Source organism: Sodiomyces alcalophilus (assembly GCF_042370955.1).
Source record: "Sodiomyces alcalophilus JCM 7366 unplaced genomic scaffold ACRALscaffold_1, whole genome shotgun sequence".
NCBI lineage: Eukaryota > Fungi > Ascomycota > Sordariomycetes > Glomerellales > Plectosphaerellaceae > Sodiomyces > Sodiomyces alcalophilus.
The window spans coordinates 3,095,488-3,113,825 of record NW_027263532.1 but is presented as its reverse complement, the minus strand read 5'-3'; the positions used below and the strand labels follow the sequence as shown (position 1 = coordinate 3,113,825).

Here is an 18,338-nt window from a genome sequence, read left to right as displayed (position 1 = left end):
ATTTTAAACGAGGCGCGCCTTATATACGGCAGCGTTATCTTAAACGAATACGCTGCCTGGTTCGTATATCGTAGGAAGCGCTTCTTTAAGCGTGCGCTTAATAACGGCTACCGTAACGCCTCTACGCGGTGCAGAGGGGTCCCCGTGAAGGGCGATTAATTCGGTGCGTTTATTATATAAAAAGCCGGCCCAGAATATCTGCGAATAGCGCGTAGGCTTATTACGAGGCTAAATAATATCCTATTAAAGTCGCTTTCCCTATAAATTTATTAGTAAAGGTATAAGCTCTTAATAAAGTTAACTTATAGGATAGCAGAAAACCTATTTCTGCCTCTACCCTTCTCCGCGCGCGACTATGGTTTTATCCGAAAAGATAACCCGTTTCTACTAGTCTAGGGGTTTAGAGGCGTGGCGTAGGCACCACTCTAAACGTATTTACGCGTGCCTTAGGGTCAGGGTCGGCCGGCGTAGCGCGCGGGAGTGCTAGAAGCCCTATAAACGAAGGTATCGTATAATAGTGTGTTTTAAGTAAGTAAGGCCTAGCTTAATCTTTAATTTAGTAGGTGATATAAAAGGGTTAAGCCCGATAGTATATAGGATACGTCTTTTTTTGTACGTATTAAGGGCCTGCGGGCGGCCAGACCGAGGTTTTAATCGGGCTGATATTTATGATTCGTAGCGGCGCGCGATACCAGATACCGACCCTAGAGATATATTGAATTTGATCCCTACCTCCCTTTGACTGAGCCTACTAAAATAGGCGTGCGCAATTAGGGTCCGTTTATGAGGCGAATGCTTAACGCGCGGCGTAATTGGGGGCATTTTCTGATTTTTGACGAATTTTTGAAGTTGAAGGGTTGATGGTGTTGAAGGAGGAAAACGCGCTGTAACGCGTTGGTGGGGTATTTCTAATCGTCAGTTTTGCTTACCCACTGTAGCTACGAATGACTCGCTTAATCGTTATCGCTCACGAGAGCTTCGTTCCTTATTCCAGCCTCGCCTTCTCCGCACCTCTCCCTCGAGTCACTCGACCCTCGGAACTCTCCATTTCTCCTTCTCCCATTAGTCTCTCCTCCTTCTCTTCTCTCAATTCTTCCGGAGCGTCCCATATTCGTCATGCGCAACACGTTCCGTCTCGCTCCTCTCGCCGTGTTGGCCGGCGTCCTCCCCGCCTACGCCCAGCAGCATGACACTGCCCAGGCCCCCATGCTTGGCCATGATGAACCTCAACAGCCCATCACGTCGGACAAGAAGCCTCTGGTAGAATCCGAGGCCCTGCAGAAGCTCATCAAGGCCGACAACCTCCTTGCCCGGGCAGAACATCTCTACGAAATCGCCAAGCTCGGAGAACCCGAATACAATCACCCGACCCGTGTCATCGGAAGCGAAGGTGGGCAGGCCTTCCAACCTCTCTGTTCTCAGTCTCCGTCTCCCATGGATCCAGATCGTTGACCCCTCCCTCGACCCTCCACCAGGCCACCTGGGAACGCTATCGTATATTTACTCCACTCTCGCTGACCTAGGCGACTACTACGAACTCACAAATCAGTCTTTCCCTGCCGTCACGGGCAATGTCTTCGAGTCGCGCCTGGTCCTGGGCACTGACGTTCCCAAGTCGGCCGCGCCCATGAGCCTGACGCCCCCGACCAAAGACAAGGGGCCCGTCTACGGGGACCTGGTTCTCGTTGACAATGACGGCTGTGACCTTTCCGACTATCCGTCCGCCGTGAGCGGGAACATCGCCTTCATCCGCCGCGGCACCTGCCCCTTCGGCACCAAGTCGGAGAACGCCGGAAAGAAAGGCGCCATCGCCGCCGTCATCTACAACTACGATAGCGAAACCGTCCATGGTACCCTCGGAACGCCGACTCCCGACCACGTCGCCACGTTCGGTCTTGGTGGTGACGATGCCCAGCCCCATCTCGACAAGCTCCGCCACGGCGAGGCGGTAGATGCCATCGCATACATCGACGCCGTGGTCGAAACCATTGAGACGACCAATATCATCGCCCAGACCGTCCAGGGCGACCCGGACAACTGCGTCATGCTCGGCGGCCATAGCGATAGCGTCCCCGAAGGTCCCGGCATCAACGACGACGGTTCCGGCACCCTGAGCCTCCTCGAAGTCGCCACCCAGCTCACCCACTTTAGCGTCAACAACTGCGTCCGCTTTGCCTGGTGGTCCGCCGAGGAGGTAGGCCTGCTCGGTTCCGATTACTACGTCTCCGTCCTTTCGCCCGAAGAGAACAGGAAGATCCGCCTCTTCATGGACTACGACATGCTGGCCAGCCCCAACTTTGCCTACCAGATCTACAACGCCACCAACGAGGCCAACCCCATCGGCTCGGAGGAGCTCCGCCATGTGTACGAGGATTGGTACGAGAGCCAAGGTCTCCACTACACTTTTATTCCCTTTGACGGCCGGAGCGATTACGACGGGTTCATCCGCCATGGCATTCCGGCGGGCGGCATCGCTACCGGCGCCGAGGGTGTCAAGACGGAGGAGGAGGCTGACATGTTCGGCGGTCGGGCGGGCGAATGGTACGACCCTTGCTACCACCAGCTTTGCGACGACGTCAGTAACCTCAACATGACCGCTTGGGAACTTAATACCAAGGTATGTTTCTTCCGTCCATCCCTCTCCCCCACCTTTCTTTTCTTTCTTCTCTCTCCTTCTTTTTACATTCATTTTTCTTCTCGGTTCTTTTTGTTACCCTGCTGATTTCCCATTCCCAGCTGGTGGCTCATTCCGTTGCCCATTATGCCATCTCCTTTGACGGCTTCCCGGAGCGAATCGACGCCGATGCTGCTGTGGCGTCTCGTCGGTACGCACATGAGACAAAGTACCATGGCAAGAGACTTTTCATCTAGGTGAGTGTCAACGATATGTCGATCGGCCGATGCATCTCACATCTCACAACTACCCGCATACACATGTCTACACATCAGACCATACCACTGTATCATCTGTAGCCACTTTGTTCATGTCACCAATAGAACTCATCCTTTTTCTGTCCAGTGTCGTGAGTGTCATTCGCATTAGACCGCTTCCTGGCCCTTTACCGCAGAGAAGCCAGGGTCGCAATCGCCCCGGGGGTTCCCTTCCACGCGCGGATGTTCTGATCCCTCACAACATCAGCCTCCTCCGGCGATCCAACGCTGAACATAGTAGGTGGAGTTCCAAAGTCATCACCGGGATTGATGATCTTGTCCCAGAGATACTTGTTCTTTTCATGTGTGTAGGCCACTGCTTTCTTGGCCTGCGCCTTCATATCATTGATGCGGGGCTCTGGATCTTGCGCCAGTTCAAGGAGGATGTCCTTCTGCCTGGTGATGGCGTTGCTCAGCCCTGCGTTTTCCAGGAGCGCCGCTTTCTCCTGGGTGGGCTTGGCGGTGCCGGCAGCGGAGATGATATCTCGGGCGCGTTGCAAATCCAAGAGGAGGCGAATCTTGAGCAAGGCCAGGCTGGAGATATGAGACGAGCTGAAGAAGTCGTGGTCCATAAACGGCTCGATCGGCTCTAGGGCATCGGCATCCTTGATGTTGAGAAAGTCCGCCCTGTCCTCCTCAAGGTAGGAGGCGGAGTCTTTATATCCGAGAGCCCACCATTTGATCAAGTCGTAGCACTCCTGGTCACGCCCGAGACGGAGCATCACGCCGGGCATCTCCTCGCGCACGCCCATGTTGTCCCTGACGGACAGGCGCAGCATGTCGAACTGGTGGCTTAGGCATTCCTCCAAGGCCAGGCGATTGTCCATGGCGGCGATGGTGTGGGCCAGCTCGTTGCGGGCGTGCATGTAGGGCCGTGTCGCGACGATGCCCCAGAAGTAGCCTGGTTGCTCCTCGAAGAAGTTCTTGGGCGGATCGCGTGGGTCCCAGGAATAGGAGCGGAGGGGGCGGGCTGCGTTCTCCACGTCGCGGCGGAGTTTGGCGATGATCTTGCAGGCGGCCTTGTGGTAGGGCCAGTGAACAGACTGGCAGTTTCTTCCGCAGTATTCCACGGCTTGGCAGGAGGCGCAGCGCTGCAGGGCCTGGTCTGGCGTGCGCTCCAGGTCGCAGGTCTCGCATTTCCGAGGTCCCAGGGGTGCGTCTGAGATTTGGTCCAAGAGGGCCTTGCCCTGGAGGGGAGCGTCCGATGACATTCCGTCGAGGGTCGTGGTCGAACTGGCGGTGAGCAAAACGGTCTAGTCGACGGTGCGGAAAGAGGAAAGCAACTATCTTTTTTTCTGAGAAGAAAAGAAAAAATAATCAGAAACAGGGCCAGCCCAGCCAAGGAAGACTTGTCGAGTGAGTGATGAGTGTGAATGTTGCTTCTGTGGGCGACAGAAAGAAGTTGATGTGATGACGATGTTAATAAGAAGGGAAGAACCTCATCTGGCTGGAGGGACATCAAAAGGCGGGGCGACAAGTGGGTCTCCAGGAACCGGCCGGGGTACGTACCGTTACAGGGATTCACACATGAGGCCGTTCTTGCTGACTCATTAGCTTCTCCTTTTAAATGGAGCACGAACTTCACGCTTTACACACTACAAGCGAGATTGGCAGAAGACCTAGGAATGCTTCACTATATCTAATTATCTATGACCGAAAGTCCTAAATCCAACCTGTCGTACCTTTCCCGCTGTCCATACTTGAATTCTACAAGCTTCAACTCATCTTCACAGAGGCCTTACCTTGCTTCCCTTCAACCCAGTCCTTCAGAGGTTGAATCCTCCCGTTCTGTCCCTGAACATGCCCCTCGGGTCAACATCCTCCCGCACCCTCGCGGCCAGCTCGGCCATCTCAGGCCTCAACCTGCCAGCATAGTCCTGGTCATAGAACGCATCATTCATGAACAGCGGCAGATACGCCTCGGGAAGCCGGCCTTGTTGCGTGGCCTCCAGAACACGCTCCCTCATCCCCACAAAGCCCCTGCGCACCGCGTCTTGCATCCTCGACGTGCTGGTGTCGAACGTGTGGCTCAGCGAAACCTGGAGTATGATGCGGTCGACGCTGTCGTCAAAATCGAGAAGATCGCCGCCCTTCTCGCGCGCGCGGCGGGCCAACCCTTTCGGGAACGGCTGGTAGGCGATGTTGGACGTCATGCCGGGCACGAACATGACGTCGGCGCGCACCGCCCTCCAGTGCTCGTGGATAGAGTCCAGGACGGAGACGTTCCCCGCCGTCGGCAGCGGCATGGTCTCGGTGCCTATGTGGTAGACCATGTCCTCCAGCACGCCAAAGTTGTTGGACGTCAGCAGCTGGTGGTAGCTTTGCCTGCGGCACGTGTTGGCGAAGGGCCCGATGGCGGTAAAGTTGTCAAAGGTGCCGGCCGGGGGCTCGGGCCCGTTGTAATATGCGAACACGACCCAGAGGTTGAGGACCCCCGCGCCGGCCAGGATGGCTGTCGGGATGACGGCTGCCTTTTCGTCCGGGTAGTGCTCTGTAAAGTCGCGAATGGCGCGGAGCATGGCGGCATCGGTGCTCGGTGTGGAGAGGTAGAAGAGCACGCCGCCCCAGATCTCGCCCTGTGGGTAGGCCTGCAGGAGGAACGAGGCCACCACGCCATAGGCGTTTCCGCCTCCCTTGAGCGCGCGGAACAGGTCCGGGTGGGTCGAGTCGGTGACGCTGATTACCGTTGCATTGGGCAGGACGAGCTCGTATTCGAGGACCGAGTTGGCGGCCCAGCCGTACTGTGTGCTCATGAAACTCAGGCCGCCTGCGAAAGACATCCACATGTCAGAGCGAGTGAGTCTCGGCCATCGTCATATCATCATACTCGTTTTCCCGTCCCAGCCATGGTCCTTCGCACTACGACTCACCTCCGAGCACAAACCCACCTACCCCGACATTACCGATGCGAGCTCCGACGGCCGTATAGCCAGTACCTTCCAGCGCCACGACGACATTCTCCCAGCGGTTTCCCGGTCCGACCCGGACAGTCTCGGCATCGGTATCTAATGTGACTTGGTTCAGCCTCGCGGTGGAAATCAAAGGACCGCCGTCGATGCTGGAGAAGTGGTTGTTCGCGTTATGGCCCCCGGACTTGACGGCGAAGGTCTCGTTGTTGTCCCGGAGGATGGACATGATGGCGGCTAGCTGGTCCGTGGTCTGGGGGTACAGGAGGCAGCTGGGCTTCATGTCCCCGGCGGCCCTCGACCAGTACTGCCTCTGCTCTCGGATGTATTCCAGCGACAATCGGTTGGTCACCACTTCGATCCCGCCGAGGGCGACGACATCGCTGCACGTGTCCGCGCGAGAGACTGAAGCCAGGGCGGCCAAGGCCAGGGCAAGCCTGAGGGTGAAGGTGGCGTGGCTGAACATGGTTCCACGCAACTGGAGGGAGTCGAGAAACGGAAGATGCATCAAGAAGAGCATAACTTGCACGTTCGATGGCGCGCTACTCGGTACTCTACTACTCCATACCGAGGCGTCCCTTTTTATACCCCCACTTTTGCGCTTTCAAAGCGTCTTGTCCTGCACTGGCTGGTCATACAGAATGTCAGATGCTCACTTGTAATCGGGGTCTACGTCGCGGCTTTGCACGTGGCCATAAATCCGACTAGACATGGGATGGCATATGCATGTAGGTCCTGTAGGCCTTGTAACGTAACAGCCTTACTCTGAACGAGTACCAGGTTGTTCGCATCATTGCGTTATCTTGGGATAGGTTGAAGACAAGTGCCATGAAATGGATGCCAAGCCGCTGCACAGGTTGATTGGGCTACGATAGGCTAGAATACATTGTGAAAGGTGCAAGTGACCGTTTCTCGTGATAAGAACCGGGCCTCAGACAGAGGACGCTGTGCGCCATCGTCCTAGGGGACCGTGGAACATCAAGTTTACCATGTTTCGGGCAACCTGGACCGAGTCTTGCTGCAACCTTGCTTGATAGCATGGAGAACCAAGTGGGTTGAGATGGAGAGGATCGTCAGGATAAGAAAGGCCAAGGCGAGGTCACATAGAACCGACTCACGAATGCGAATGTAACGTTATACACGGGGAGATACGAGAGGGGGGGAATCATCCGAGGAACAATCATTCGGAGTATAGCCTGCCAGCCTCCAGGGACAGCGCCTGGGGAGGGTGCGCAGTGTAGTCGCCGAGGTTGATGGGGCCTGCGCGTGCCTTACTGTGGCCAACATCCGTGTTCCGAGACACCTCGCCGATGGTTTCTGGAATTTCGAAATCCGGCTGGTAGTCACTGGTCAGTGATTGATGGGCAGTGTCCCGATGGTTTCACAATGACGACGCTCCCCCACGCGAATGAAATCGATGGTGTTGTGAGGTGAGTAAGCCTGTACGATCCGAGGGAAGGAGAAACAAAAAAAGGGAACGGTGGGGGAATAAGATCGTCTAAAAGAACCATCGATATGTCGTATCAGCGAGTATCACGGTGACAAAAGACTTTTTTCACTTTGTATCTATAGCTTGCTGTTATGAGTACTGATATCTGTCTGACATGGCGGGTCATATCAGACACAACAGTTTAACAACGTAATTAATTCATCAGGTCAATATAAGTCACATAAGAATTGAGTGTTCTGATCGTGAGTGTGACCGTCAAAAACGAGGCCGCGCCCCTTTTCCACTAAAGTCTCGGCCCGTGCGGCAGGTGACAACCACTTGGGCCCGGGTAGCCGACGCCGATAACAGGCCCACTTCGGGAAGGGGGCGGGGCGTACCGTACAGCACACCGTGTACCTACTGTACCTACACTACTTGGTGAGTCGTGACCTACCGAGTCATCTTCCAATTCTGAATTATATAATCGGATTCTTTAGCATTCAATATTGCATTTTGCATGTAATGAATAAAGTGAGAAATTTATATTTTGGGAATTAGACAAATATGCTGAGTAGGCCTGACCGGGCAGACATCCAGTCCTACTGATGGAGCTACAGTGACCAGACATAAGTGTCGGGTTGTATTCGTAGGTACATTGGCTCGACATTGACATTAGTGTCAAGTTACTGTACTTAGTAGTGTAGGTACAAGCAAATTCGGTGTGGTACTTATCAAGTCCGTTGGCTATGGCGTTATATGTCGCGGCAGCATTTTTAAACTCTTACCCCGAATTCCTGGCGAAAACTCGGCCACCACGATTAACCAACGTCACATGGCCGACGTGATCCAAGAGAAAACCCATAACGGGTGTTTCCAATACCAACCAAATACAGCCTGGTCGTAGCTCAACATTGGATCACTAGCCTTTGCGTTCGGCGGAGTGACCGGCGCCCGAGGATTGGCCCATGCCACCTTGCGAGGTCGGAGCCGACCCTTGACCTGCAGCTGCATGCCGATCGGCTGCACCCTGAGCACGCGCGGCGAATCCGCTAGACGTCATGTCACCTCCAGCCTTCGCCTTGTAGCGGCGAAGACATTAGAATCAACTCAAGTCCCTGAGCCCAGTCGCACGGACAGTTTGCTTACCTGGGATGACTGGATTCTGGAGGAATCCGATTTGCTCATTTCCTGCTTCGGCATTTTGCAAGAGGTGTGCAATAGAGAGTATAGTGGCTCTTGTTTACAGTGAGGCAAGATCAACACTGTTGAGGTTTGGCAGGTTGACAAGCTGAACTCGGGAAATGGTGAACCACATGCAGTCGCCAGACCTTTATACTGTCGTACGGAGAGGGGATTTCTCGTCTCAGACCACAGACAGTGATGTAAATTTGACCACATGCAGTGCTGTGAAGTCATCGGAATCGATGGCTGGGGTCTGGATGGGTTCGGTAATGTCATTCCACCCAACTCCTTGCCATGATGGCACGTGCATCGATCCGAGATCTGGCGACAGAGGCCTTGGAAACGCGTGCGTACATGCTAACTGACAATCGATGACAGCAATGAATTTGGCCGCCAAGCAAGTACATTGTACGTCTTTTGTCTAGGTCTCTATGGAATCTAGCCCACCGTAGATACTACTCTCCCGAGGTCCTTTCCTACTCCCAGTCGTAGTCCGCAAAGTACTTTCCGGTTGCTAGAACCCAGATAAGTGGGGCGTGGCCGGGCAGCGGTCCCGCGATATCGGTAGTACCTCCGGGAAGTAAGACACCTGACCTAGATTAGGCAGGTAACTTGTTGGACGCCGAATACCAGCGCCCACTTTCTACTGGATTGATGGCATGGGAAGAGATTGACTGCTAGCGTTGTCAAATTGACACCTGATTCCTGAGATCACAGGCGTTGAGTGGAAAGGGTATACAAGAGTGTTTTGTTTCCCGGTCGGAATCGGTCGACGGATTCGACACGGCGCCATTCGAAGTTTGGTCTCTAGGAGCTCCTTCGTCGTCGTTTTGAACGGGTGGAACCAAGGACGCGTCAAGGCTGCAGGGAGCCTAAAGAAATGTCATTGGTGACGTTGTCTTAACGGCTCTGCCATGCGTATTGTCCCTTGCATTCAATCTGGCATGGACTTTTTCCAGATCTCTTCGCGATTGTATTGTAGACTTCTACGTTCCAGCTAAAGTCAAGAGCCCATGTTGTCGCGTTGAGCCTTGTTCTGGAATGACGTACTGGGTAGGATGATCGGTGTGTTTCCAGACTGTTTCTAGGTACGAAGTAGGTATTGGTAATCTAAGGTACCGACCGAGTTGGAGCCGCTACACACATATTTGTAATCTATCTGTACGAAGTACGTGTACTTCGTATGTTGTATACTACACTGGTGTAGGTAGATTTGTAATTCGTAGGTGTTTGTAATCCTGACGCTTTGAAGTATATCTGTACGAAGTATATGGAAACGTGACGGAGATAAGAGCACCATCCGGCAACTAATTGCGAAGAAAATGGGAAAGCCTCGTAGGGCAACTACAGGGATTCCGTTGGGTGGCATGCATGCAAGGACAATAAGCGAGTGGACATGCTGCAGGTTGGTAATCATAGTAATCATGGTACACTACGGATGACGGCTGCGACGTCTACGCTGTGCAGTAACTTGACTTAAGTGTCGAGCCGATGTACCTACCAACCTATAACGCGGTGTTGTAAGTACATCGGCTCGACAGTTTTGTCTCGTCACTGTACACCAAGCCAGGATTGATACAGCGTACAGGGGCCAGGGGCTATCCCCGAGGTGATTTACACTAGGTGGATGCATGCGAGAGCTCATAGTACGTATGTTGTATGATTTGTAAAGCAACCGCCAACCCGTCCAAGGTCAGAACTCCCAGCCATGGGAATGGATGTACCAACGAGTATACAGGAGATATCGGAATTCAATTCAGAGCGACGATATCGTAAGCCGGCAATTACAAATCTCCGGAGAGTTAACTACCATGATGTGATTCATTTACGATCAAGTCGATTATATAAAGCAAGCGGACTTCAGGTTCATATGCTGACGCTGTTGTTCTTTGCAAGATAATCTGATATCCTATTCCCTCCAGACTTGAGCGTCTTCACGAATTCACAGCCAACTCATCAGCTTTCAATCCAGTCAAAATGGCCACATACGTTGTCACCGGTGTTTCCAGGGGAATTGGGGTGAGTTCAATTACATACAAAGATTCCATCCAGAGCCATGTCTGAACAATTTGCCAACCGCCCAACGCCCAATAGTATGCCTTCCTCGGCCTCCTGTCCCGGGATGCGAACAACACCATCGTTGGACTCGTTCGGAACAAGCCTACAACCGATAAGAAGATCTCGGAGGACCCCGACCTCAAGGATCGGACCAACATTCACATCCTGGAAGCCGATGTGACCGACTACGATGCTCTCAAGGTAGGGGTCAACTCTAAACTACCTGCCCCTGGTAACATTTGCTAACCCATGTGTCAATGGCGTCAGAAAGCCGCTGCCGACACCGCCGAGATTACTGGTGGAAGCCTTGACTACCTCATCGCCAACGCCGGTCTCGTGTCGCCTTTGGATGCCTATGATCCCATTGGACTTCTGTACGATTCCCCGTGTACTAACCCCCCGCCAAGGTTCGCATGGACGGAACGCTGATATGCCAACAGGGCCGACAAGCCCAAGGAGGTCGACGAGACCCTGAAGTCGCTGTTTAACGTCAATGTCATCGGAAACGTCCACCTGTATCACTTGTTCCTGCCACTGATCCTCAAAGGAAGCGCCAAGAAGATTATCGTCATATCCAGTGGCTTGGCCGACGCCGACTTCACCAACAAGTACGATATCGAACCCGGCTCTCTGTACTCCGCCAGCAAGGCGGCCATGAACATGATCACGGCCAAGTTCAGCGCCCAGTACAAGAAGGATGGCGTGCTTTTCCTGAGCATCTGCCCGGGCATGGTGGAAGTCGGCCACTACAAGGACGGTATGCTCTTCCCCCCCACATTCTTCTCATTCCTTGAAACTCTTTGGGGACAGGTCCCTGACACGTGCTCGTTTTCTCCACAGCAACCCCCGAGCAACTTCAGGGCGTTAGCGGCCTGATGGGCAAGTTCCTCGAGTATGCCCCTCACTTCAAGGGCCCAGACACCCCGGAGCAGTCTGCCCAGTCGGTCAAGTCGGTTTGGGAGAATGCCAGCATCGAGAAGGGAAATGGCGGCGACTTCCTTTCGCACTACGGCAACAAGCAGTGGCTGTGAGTCAGTTAAGCTGAGGGTAATACTTAGGGGGCCAGGAAGCGTCAGCAGTCGTAAATAAAGGAGTGGTACATGGTGAGCATGGATCATTTTTTACAAATCACCGCGTATTCGCCATCTGATGACACTTTGGTGACACTCGAGCGGTTCGTGTGGAGGTGGCCGTTATTCAGGGGGTGGCGGTCGTGGCTGTTGTGGCGTATGAGCGTTGAACGACGACTAGTCTTATATTCACTGTTCCTAGACCCGCAAAAGGCGGTTGCGCCAAGATGTACCTTCACTGTGCGCACGTCCCTTTTTGTTGCTTTTCGCCGGCAAAGACAGTAGTCCACAGTATAGAAGTGACCTGCTGCCCTAACAAATAGTCTTTAATTATCTTTATTTATCGGAGAGGTACTTCTATTTATATAGGAACGCCCGCCTAATTGGATATCACTCCCCGATAACGACCTGAACGTGCGCAACGCTTACTACCATACTATCCTGTTCGTACCAATCCTGTTTATAATAATCTTGTTCGTGACAATCCTGTTCGTAATAATCCTGTTTGTGATAATCCTATTCGTTACTATTATTAGAATTATACTTTAATTTTATAAGATCCTACTCTTAATTATAATTATATATTATACTTTAATATAACCTAAACGTGTATATATAATACTTATTCGTATTATATTATTAAAGTAAGTAAAGAGTATTAAGGAAATATAATAAGGTAATATATTAATACTAATATTACTAAATAAACTTTATATTTTTAATAAAAAGACGTAAAATAATAATTTATATAATAAAGTATATAAAGTAAATATTAATAATATATATAAGTATCTATATTATAAATAGTATAGGTAGATTAGTAATAAAGAAACGAATATATATTAGTTATATAATACTTTAGTATTAGCTAATATAAGCCTTAGTATATAGTATAGTATATAGTAAAATAATATATATTAAGATAGAAAATTAGCTATAAATACTATAAGATATATTTATTTATATTACTCTATTATAAACATTTTATAAATACGTATATAGCTCTAAGAAAGTATTTAAACTTATAGTAAGATTAAAACATTAAAGCATTATAATACGAATAATAATTATCTATAGTATATAATTATATAATTATATAGTATAAATAGTTAAAAATCTGAATCTAAACTTATATTAGGAGTAGAATTAGTTATATTAAAATAAGGATAATAATAAGGAGGAGAATTTTTCTATCTAATAAATTATAAATAAGATAGTTATATAAAGCTAAGATAGTAATAAGAAATATATTCTATAAATAGGTAATAGAATTTTAAACTAGGAACGGTAATATAGTATATAAATACAGGAAATATAAATATAGTGAAGAAAGGCGAAGCCGTCACTGTGCAGAACGGCTCCGCTAGGGCCAAAACAAACAACCAACCAATAGGCTAGCCGAAGGGATAGTCAGGCTCGTCACGGGTCCGTATCTAGAGCTAAAGGGTCCCGAGGAGACGGTCGCCGGGCCTCTAGAAGGGTCGGCAGTGGTCCGATCAGGGGAACGAATAGCTAGATAGGCAGGCGGGCCTACGGTCGGCTCTTCTGGATCGTCTAGATAACCAAAAAGGGAAGGATGATGCAAATTGTGATTGTGATGGGTGATAGGTGACGATCGTGAAAGATCGGACGAAAAGCTAGCTAGATATAGTGGGTCTATTCCGAAGAATAGCCGCATACAAGACCAGATCTCTGGGACCGCGTACGTGGTCACGTGATATCCATGACGTCCAGACCCGGAACACGGGTCTGCCCCTCTGCAATAGTATATATATAGCCACTATATAAAAGGAGAATAAATAGGGGGAGGGTAGATAGTATATAACAAGTTATATAACGAGTTATAATATAAATAGCCGGGCTAGAGTCTATACCTTAATCGAAATCTAAAGTCACGACTTTATAATAGTAAATAGTATTAAAACCGCCCTAAAATTATTAGAGTTATTATTAAATTTGCTTATATATATAATAAAGCTAATACTTAAAGTTTAATTACTTATTAAGAATATAAGCATATAGGTTTAGAAATAGAAATAGGATTAGTAATAGAAATAAGTATATCTTAGTTCTATAGTACCGTAGATATAGATTTTATAGGTCTTAGTATTAGTATTATTAAAAATGTATATACTAAAATAGAGAAAGTTACTTATAGTATTAAAGTTTATATAAATATAATATAATAACGTAGTAAAAAACTAATAAAGTAATTATTAGAGATTTATATAAGTAAATAATAGAATTAAATTAAATACATCTATTAGTATTTAATCTAATTAATATTTATATGTTATAATAAGTAGACAGGGAGTATATATAGGCTTTAGAATAGTTATTCTGTTATAGAAATTCAGTAGTATTAAGACTATATTATAACTATTTAACTTCTTCCTATACTTATATACTTATAATAATAGTATTATCTCCTAAGGTATTAATAACAGATTAGTGAATTTAATATAATAGTAAGGATAAAGAAAATTAAGTAATAGATAAAGTCGTATAGTATAAACTAATAAAACCAAATATATATATATATAGATATATAGTAAAGAGCTTTATAGGTAAAAATTAAGTTTCTTAGTACCCGATCTTTATTTTTATAAGCTAATAATATATACTATACATTATAAATACTCTAATTACTTATTTACGAAAACTATTTATAATAATATATTCGAATAATAATTTATTATATTAGGACCTTATTTACACCTGCTTAAGTAAATCGGACTATATATGGTTTAAAGTAGCTGTTCTATAATAGCAGTTAGTATTAAGACCTTTTTAGAGTTATTTAACTTATTATTATACTTATTTACTACTATAAGAGTATTATTCTTTAAATTATTAATAGGCAGTTAATTATTATTAGTTAATATTAAGAATAATAATTAATTAATATATTAATTCTTATAACCTAAAAAAATACAAAGGCGAAAATACTTCTTAGCTTTATAATAAAAGGATAGGCTTAATTATTAGTATATAACCTTTATTTTTATAAGCTAAAAATACTCACTATATATTAAAAATAATCTAATTAATTATAAGAATAACTAATTACGGCTATACGGTCGCTTAATAATCTATCGTATTAGGAGCCCACTTAAAATTAACGTGTAGGGAGCCAGCTAAAAATTGCAGCCGCGCCCGAAGGGCGAGATCTTCTCTCCTCCCCCGTAGGGGGAGGGGAGAAATCTCGTAAACGACACGCGATGCATGATGCGTGGATCGCCAAGGTATTATACATGCTCAGAGGATTCCTGTTGTAAATGCCCAGTAGGATATATTCAAATCATCAGCAAGTGTAAGTCATGACACATATCGTCTTTAAAACTCCTTGACTTCGTAAACATGGACACTGCCAGCCTTATTGCCGGCATAGAATAGACCCCCGTCCGCCGAGAAACACAGCTCGGTGATGTTTTGCGCATCCTTGGGCTGCTCCGCCGACCCCCCGGAGACTCTGGAAAAGACGGACGACCGCTCGCTGGAACGGGTCGACTCCTCTTCCCTGCCCAACCAGCACAGCTCCGTACCGGTCATAGCGTCCAGGACAGCCACGCCCGCCTGGGGATCACAGTAAGCGACGAAGCGACAGTCGGGAGAGACACAGGCGATGGCATCGGGAATGGCGTACGTCCGGGTGGTATTGGCCGAGAAATCCCACACGATGACGTGCCTGGCCGTGACGGGGACCGGCTCCAGCCGCACACCACCCTTTTTGCCCTTGCTTTCCACGGTACGGTAGGTGGCCGGAATCCAGATGGATACGGCGACGCTCCCGTATGTGGCTATGCAGAGAGGAAGGGCCATAGACAGCTCTGAGTGGGCGGCCGGCATGGTGAACTTGTATGGCTTGTGCGAGGGGCTGACGACGTCGTCTACTTCCCACGCGATGAGCATGGGACCATGCTCGGGGGGCGGATCACCTGGCCTAGGGGTCCGGGGCCCGGCGGCGGCGATGAGAAGGGGCCCTGTGGCTGAGTAGGCTAGCTCGGGATACTTGGGAACGTGCGGCAAGCCGGCGAGGCGGAGGTCGATTGTCCGAGGCTTATCGAATGGCTTGTCAAATGGCTTGTCGGCCCGGCCCTGCCTCAGGGGGTACAGGCGAATGGTGTCGCGGTCCTCTCGGTATGTGGCCAGGGGCGGCCAGTTGGCTTGGAAGATGTCGCCGGGGGCCGAGGCCCAGCGGTAGGCGTCGTCGATGGTCTGGAGTTTCTTGGACTTGGACCAGTTCCAGATCTCAATGGTATGGCCGAAGGCGGTGGCAATGGCGATGAGCGTTGCTGTTTCGGAGAGGATGGCATGGCTCCGGACAAAGTAGTCTCTCGATCGGGGTTGGGTCTGGACGTAGAAGCGGATTTGGATAGAGCTCGCCAGTGTACCTTCCGGCACGTCCCAGAGCCTGATGGTTTGATTGCCATGCTTGCTGGCCAGGACGGTCGAAGAGGGAGAGACGTCGATGTAGGAGACGCTGCCGCGATCCTTGTCGTTGTGCGAGAGCTGTTTCGAGGGAACGATGTCGATGCCCGGCGTGGCCTGGGACTGGGTCGGAGGAGGGGGGTTAGGTTGATATTCAGGTTCAGGTTCGGTGTGGGGAATGGTGACGGGCGAGGCTAAGGATTCAGCAAGCGCTTCGAGGTTGAGAGGGGTGAGTCTGCTTTCGCGGAAGGATCCGGTCCAGGATTCCCCTCCCGTAGACGCCGTGTGTTCTGATACCCCGGTGCCGTACGATGCTCTCGATGCCCGATGGCCTGGTGTTGATAGCGACGGTGTCGGTGATGTAGGCGACGCGTCGATGGTACTGTTGCATGGCAAACGTGGTCGAGGGACGGGTGGTAGAGGCTTCGTCGGTGGCGGATGCAGAGAGTTATCGGATCTTATGGTGAAGCGAGGCTTGGGCGAGGGTTTCGATGTTCTGGACTCTCTCGAGTCTCTTGACTCCCGTCTCGCCAACGAGTGGACGTCTCGTGGATCTCCAGGTTCCTGTGGACCATCAATGACATGCTGTACCCTTGGGTTCCTGACATCCCGCAAGGCATCGTGGTAGTCTCTCATCCCTTGCAGGGCATCATTGTTGCGTCTAGGTCTCCTCGCCTCGTTATACATGTTGCTATTCCTCTGCCCCGTGTTCTTTTGCACGAGCAGGGAGGAACGCGGTGCGAGGAACCCGCCTTGATCGTCGTCAGTGAACCAGGACGTGGACATTGCCTCAAAGCACGGGCTCAGGATGGGTCGGAGCTTGTCTCGACTCTCGAGAGTGAGGCCGAGGTTGAGGTAACGGTTCTCTCGGGACGAGTGACGAGGCCCAAAGCTTGCTTCATGTGAACGACGACGGAGAGGCGATCAGGTTTGTCGATTCGATTAGCCGGGACAGCCCAATAAGTAAGGGGTCAAGGGTCGCCAAGGTGACGACACCCATGTTGGTGTTGGGTAACTTGGGTTGGAAGAGCCAAAGGTCGGATATTCAAAGGCAGGCATGGAAGGATTGAGGGCCGGGCGAGGGTCAAAGCAAGGGTCGAGGGTCAAGGGTCGATGTAAAGGAGGAGAGTGGCAGATGGGTGAGACGGGGGAGGGAGGAGGGCGGGGGAAAGGGGCTTCCTTTCAGCTTTCAGCCACAACGTTGTTTCTGTCCCTATAAGGCAAGGATAAGCTTTTGAATCGGTCATTTACGCACTTGGCTGCGCCTCAGTATGACGTGAAAAGGGATTCGATTGGCGGGTTCTGTGGCTTGGCCCCTTGTCCCTTCTCCGCAACTCCGACGCCGCGGTTACCCATGTACCATGTACCCCGGGGCCCCATTCCCACGCGGCGAAATTCATCTGCACCATTTCCTTGTCGACATTGCACTCGTGACTTTGGGACTTCGGTCATTCCCTTGTACGTGTACAACGTATTCGTATCTTGTACATCTTGCCCCCGGGTCCCCAGGTCCTTCGCCCTTCAGTATGAAGTAGTAAGGCCCGGTGAAGAATCCCGAGGCCCTGTGATTGAACTTAAATTAGTCTACTCAAATAGTTAGCATCGCACAGATGCCACTATCACGAGCCGAAAACGATGAAGAACGAGTTGACCGGACGCGTATCGTTGTACACTAGGATGTAAGCGAGAAGGAGTGCTAAGCAGGGGGTACTTCGGGATACACTACGTCGGGGAAATTCTTGCCTAAAATGCAGGGGATATATTGGTTGGTTGCTAGCCGAACAGTTGTCACATGGTAAGCCAATAGAGTAAACCAATGGTCGGCGCCCGAGCGGAAGTAACCGGGCTGGACTTTGTTCTGTGAAGCAAACGACGGGAGTTGTCGACGGACAACTCCCGATCAAGTTAAAGCTCCCATTTAGTCAGTCCAAACGTTTCCCCATCTATCCGTACTGGATCTTCTTTTCGGCCCGACCACGATAACTCGCAAGCCACCAGACACGATGGACAAGGGACCGCATACAACGTACATGACGTACATGTTACAATTCATACGTTGTACGTATGCCTTGTTTGGCACTTGGGAGGGACGGTTATTGATATCCATTGCTCGGTATCTTGGGCGAGAAACACTAAGAGAAGCATGGCATTCTCAGCGCTGGCTATGCACCGGGGTGAAATTGCATCCATGGGGAAAGAGAGCAGTTCCGACGGGACTTTAGGATCGACTAGTATAGACGGTTAGCCTAGCCCAGGCACATGTAAAGACTTGGCAATTCAACAGATCGTAAACGAAGTTGGAATAGGAATTGTAACAGGCCGGCAAAGAAG

At 50.0% G+C, this 18,338-nt stretch overlaps 7 protein-coding genes across 7 annotated transcripts; 2 read left to right on the top strand and 5 right to left on the bottom strand.

The window, feature by feature from the left end:
• Positions 1–1,206: 1,206 nt before the first annotated feature.
• Positions 1,207–2,871, top strand: ACRALDRAFT_1026055 (uncharacterized protein; the record flags this gene model as incomplete). The annotated part of the gene is made up of 3 exons (XM_071014777.1): positions 1,207–1,390; positions 1,476–2,617; positions 2,737–2,871. The coding sequence occupies 3 exons, from the start codon at positions 1,207–1,209 to the stop codon at positions 2,869–2,871; spliced, it is 1,461 nt and encodes a 486-aa protein (XP_070879374.1).
• Positions 2,872–3,059: 188 nt separating this feature from the next.
• ACRALDRAFT_1078894 (uncharacterized protein) lies at positions 3,060–4,288 on the bottom strand (the record flags this gene model as incomplete). Its single annotated transcript, XM_071018831.1, has 1 exon — positions 3,060–4,288. Exon 1 carries the CDS (start codon positions 4,140–4,142, stop codon positions 3,060–3,062), a length of 1,083 nt encoding a protein of 360 aa, XP_070879373.1. The 5' UTR covers positions 4,143–4,288.
• A 409-nt stretch (positions 4,289–4,697) lies between these two features.
• Positions 4,698–6,303, bottom strand: ACRALDRAFT_1067077 (uncharacterized protein; the record flags this gene model as incomplete). The annotated part of the gene is made up of 2 exons (XM_071017406.1): positions 4,698–5,698; positions 5,802–6,303. The coding sequence occupies 2 exons, from the start codon at positions 6,301–6,303 to the stop codon at positions 4,698–4,700; spliced, it is 1,503 nt and encodes a 500-aa protein (XP_070879372.1).
• Positions 6,304–7,888: 1,585 nt separating this feature from the next.
• Positions 7,889–8,598, bottom strand: ACRALDRAFT_1073757 (uncharacterized protein). Its single transcript, XM_071018146.1, has 2 exons — positions 8,413–8,598; positions 7,889–8,344 (listed from the first exon to the last, which is right to left on the bottom strand). Exons 1-2 carry the CDS (start codon positions 8,464–8,466, stop codon positions 8,186–8,188), a joined length of 213 nt encoding a protein of 70 aa, XP_070879371.1. The 5' UTR covers positions 8,467–8,598; the 3' UTR covers positions 7,889–8,185.
• A 326-nt stretch (positions 8,599–8,924) lies between these two features.
• On the bottom strand, positions 8,925–10,261 carry ACRALDRAFT_205680 (uncharacterized protein; the record flags this gene model as incomplete). The annotated part of the gene is made up of 11 exons (XM_071021785.1): positions 8,925–8,962; positions 9,061–9,091; positions 9,147–9,320; positions 9,354–9,375; positions 9,439–9,497; positions 9,572–9,584; positions 9,648–9,847; positions 9,880–9,923; positions 9,977–10,002; positions 10,069–10,147; positions 10,237–10,261. The coding sequence occupies 11 exons, from the start codon at positions 10,259–10,261 to the stop codon at positions 8,925–8,927; spliced, it is 711 nt and encodes a 236-aa protein (XP_070879370.1).
• Positions 10,262–10,425: 164 nt separating this feature from the next.
• Positions 10,426–11,537, top strand: ACRALDRAFT_1067078 (uncharacterized protein; the record flags this gene model as incomplete). Its single annotated transcript, XM_071017407.1, has 5 exons — positions 10,426–10,467; positions 10,543–10,707; positions 10,774–10,913; positions 10,947–11,263; positions 11,347–11,537. The coding sequence occupies 5 exons, from the start codon at positions 10,426–10,428 to the stop codon at positions 11,535–11,537; spliced, it is 855 nt and encodes a 284-aa protein (XP_070879369.1).
• Positions 11,538–14,609: 3,072 nt separating this feature from the next.
• On the bottom strand, positions 14,610–17,173 carry ACRALDRAFT_1059814 (uncharacterized protein). Its single transcript, XM_071016110.1, has one exon. It carries the CDS (start codon positions 16,791–16,793, stop codon positions 14,913–14,915), a length of 1,881 nt encoding a protein of 626 aa, XP_070879368.1. The 5' UTR covers positions 16,794–17,173; the 3' UTR covers positions 14,610–14,912.
• Between the last annotated feature and the right edge of the window lie 1,165 nt (positions 17,174–18,338).

Excerpts from the sequence above, each read along its gene's own strand:
- ACRALDRAFT_1073757 (XM_071018146.1), bottom strand. The coding sequence starts at position 8,466 with ATGCCGAAGCAGGAAATGAGCAAATCGGATTCCTCCAGAATCCAGTCA. Across the intron at positions 8,345-8,412 it reads CCAGAATCCAGTCATCCCAG|GCGAAGGCTGGAGGTGACAT; the intron begins GTAAGCAAACTG and ends CGCCGCTACAAG.
- ACRALDRAFT_1059814 (XM_071016110.1), bottom strand. The coding sequence starts at position 16,793 with ATGTCCACGTCCTGGTTCACTGACGACGATCAAGGCGGGTTCCTCGCA.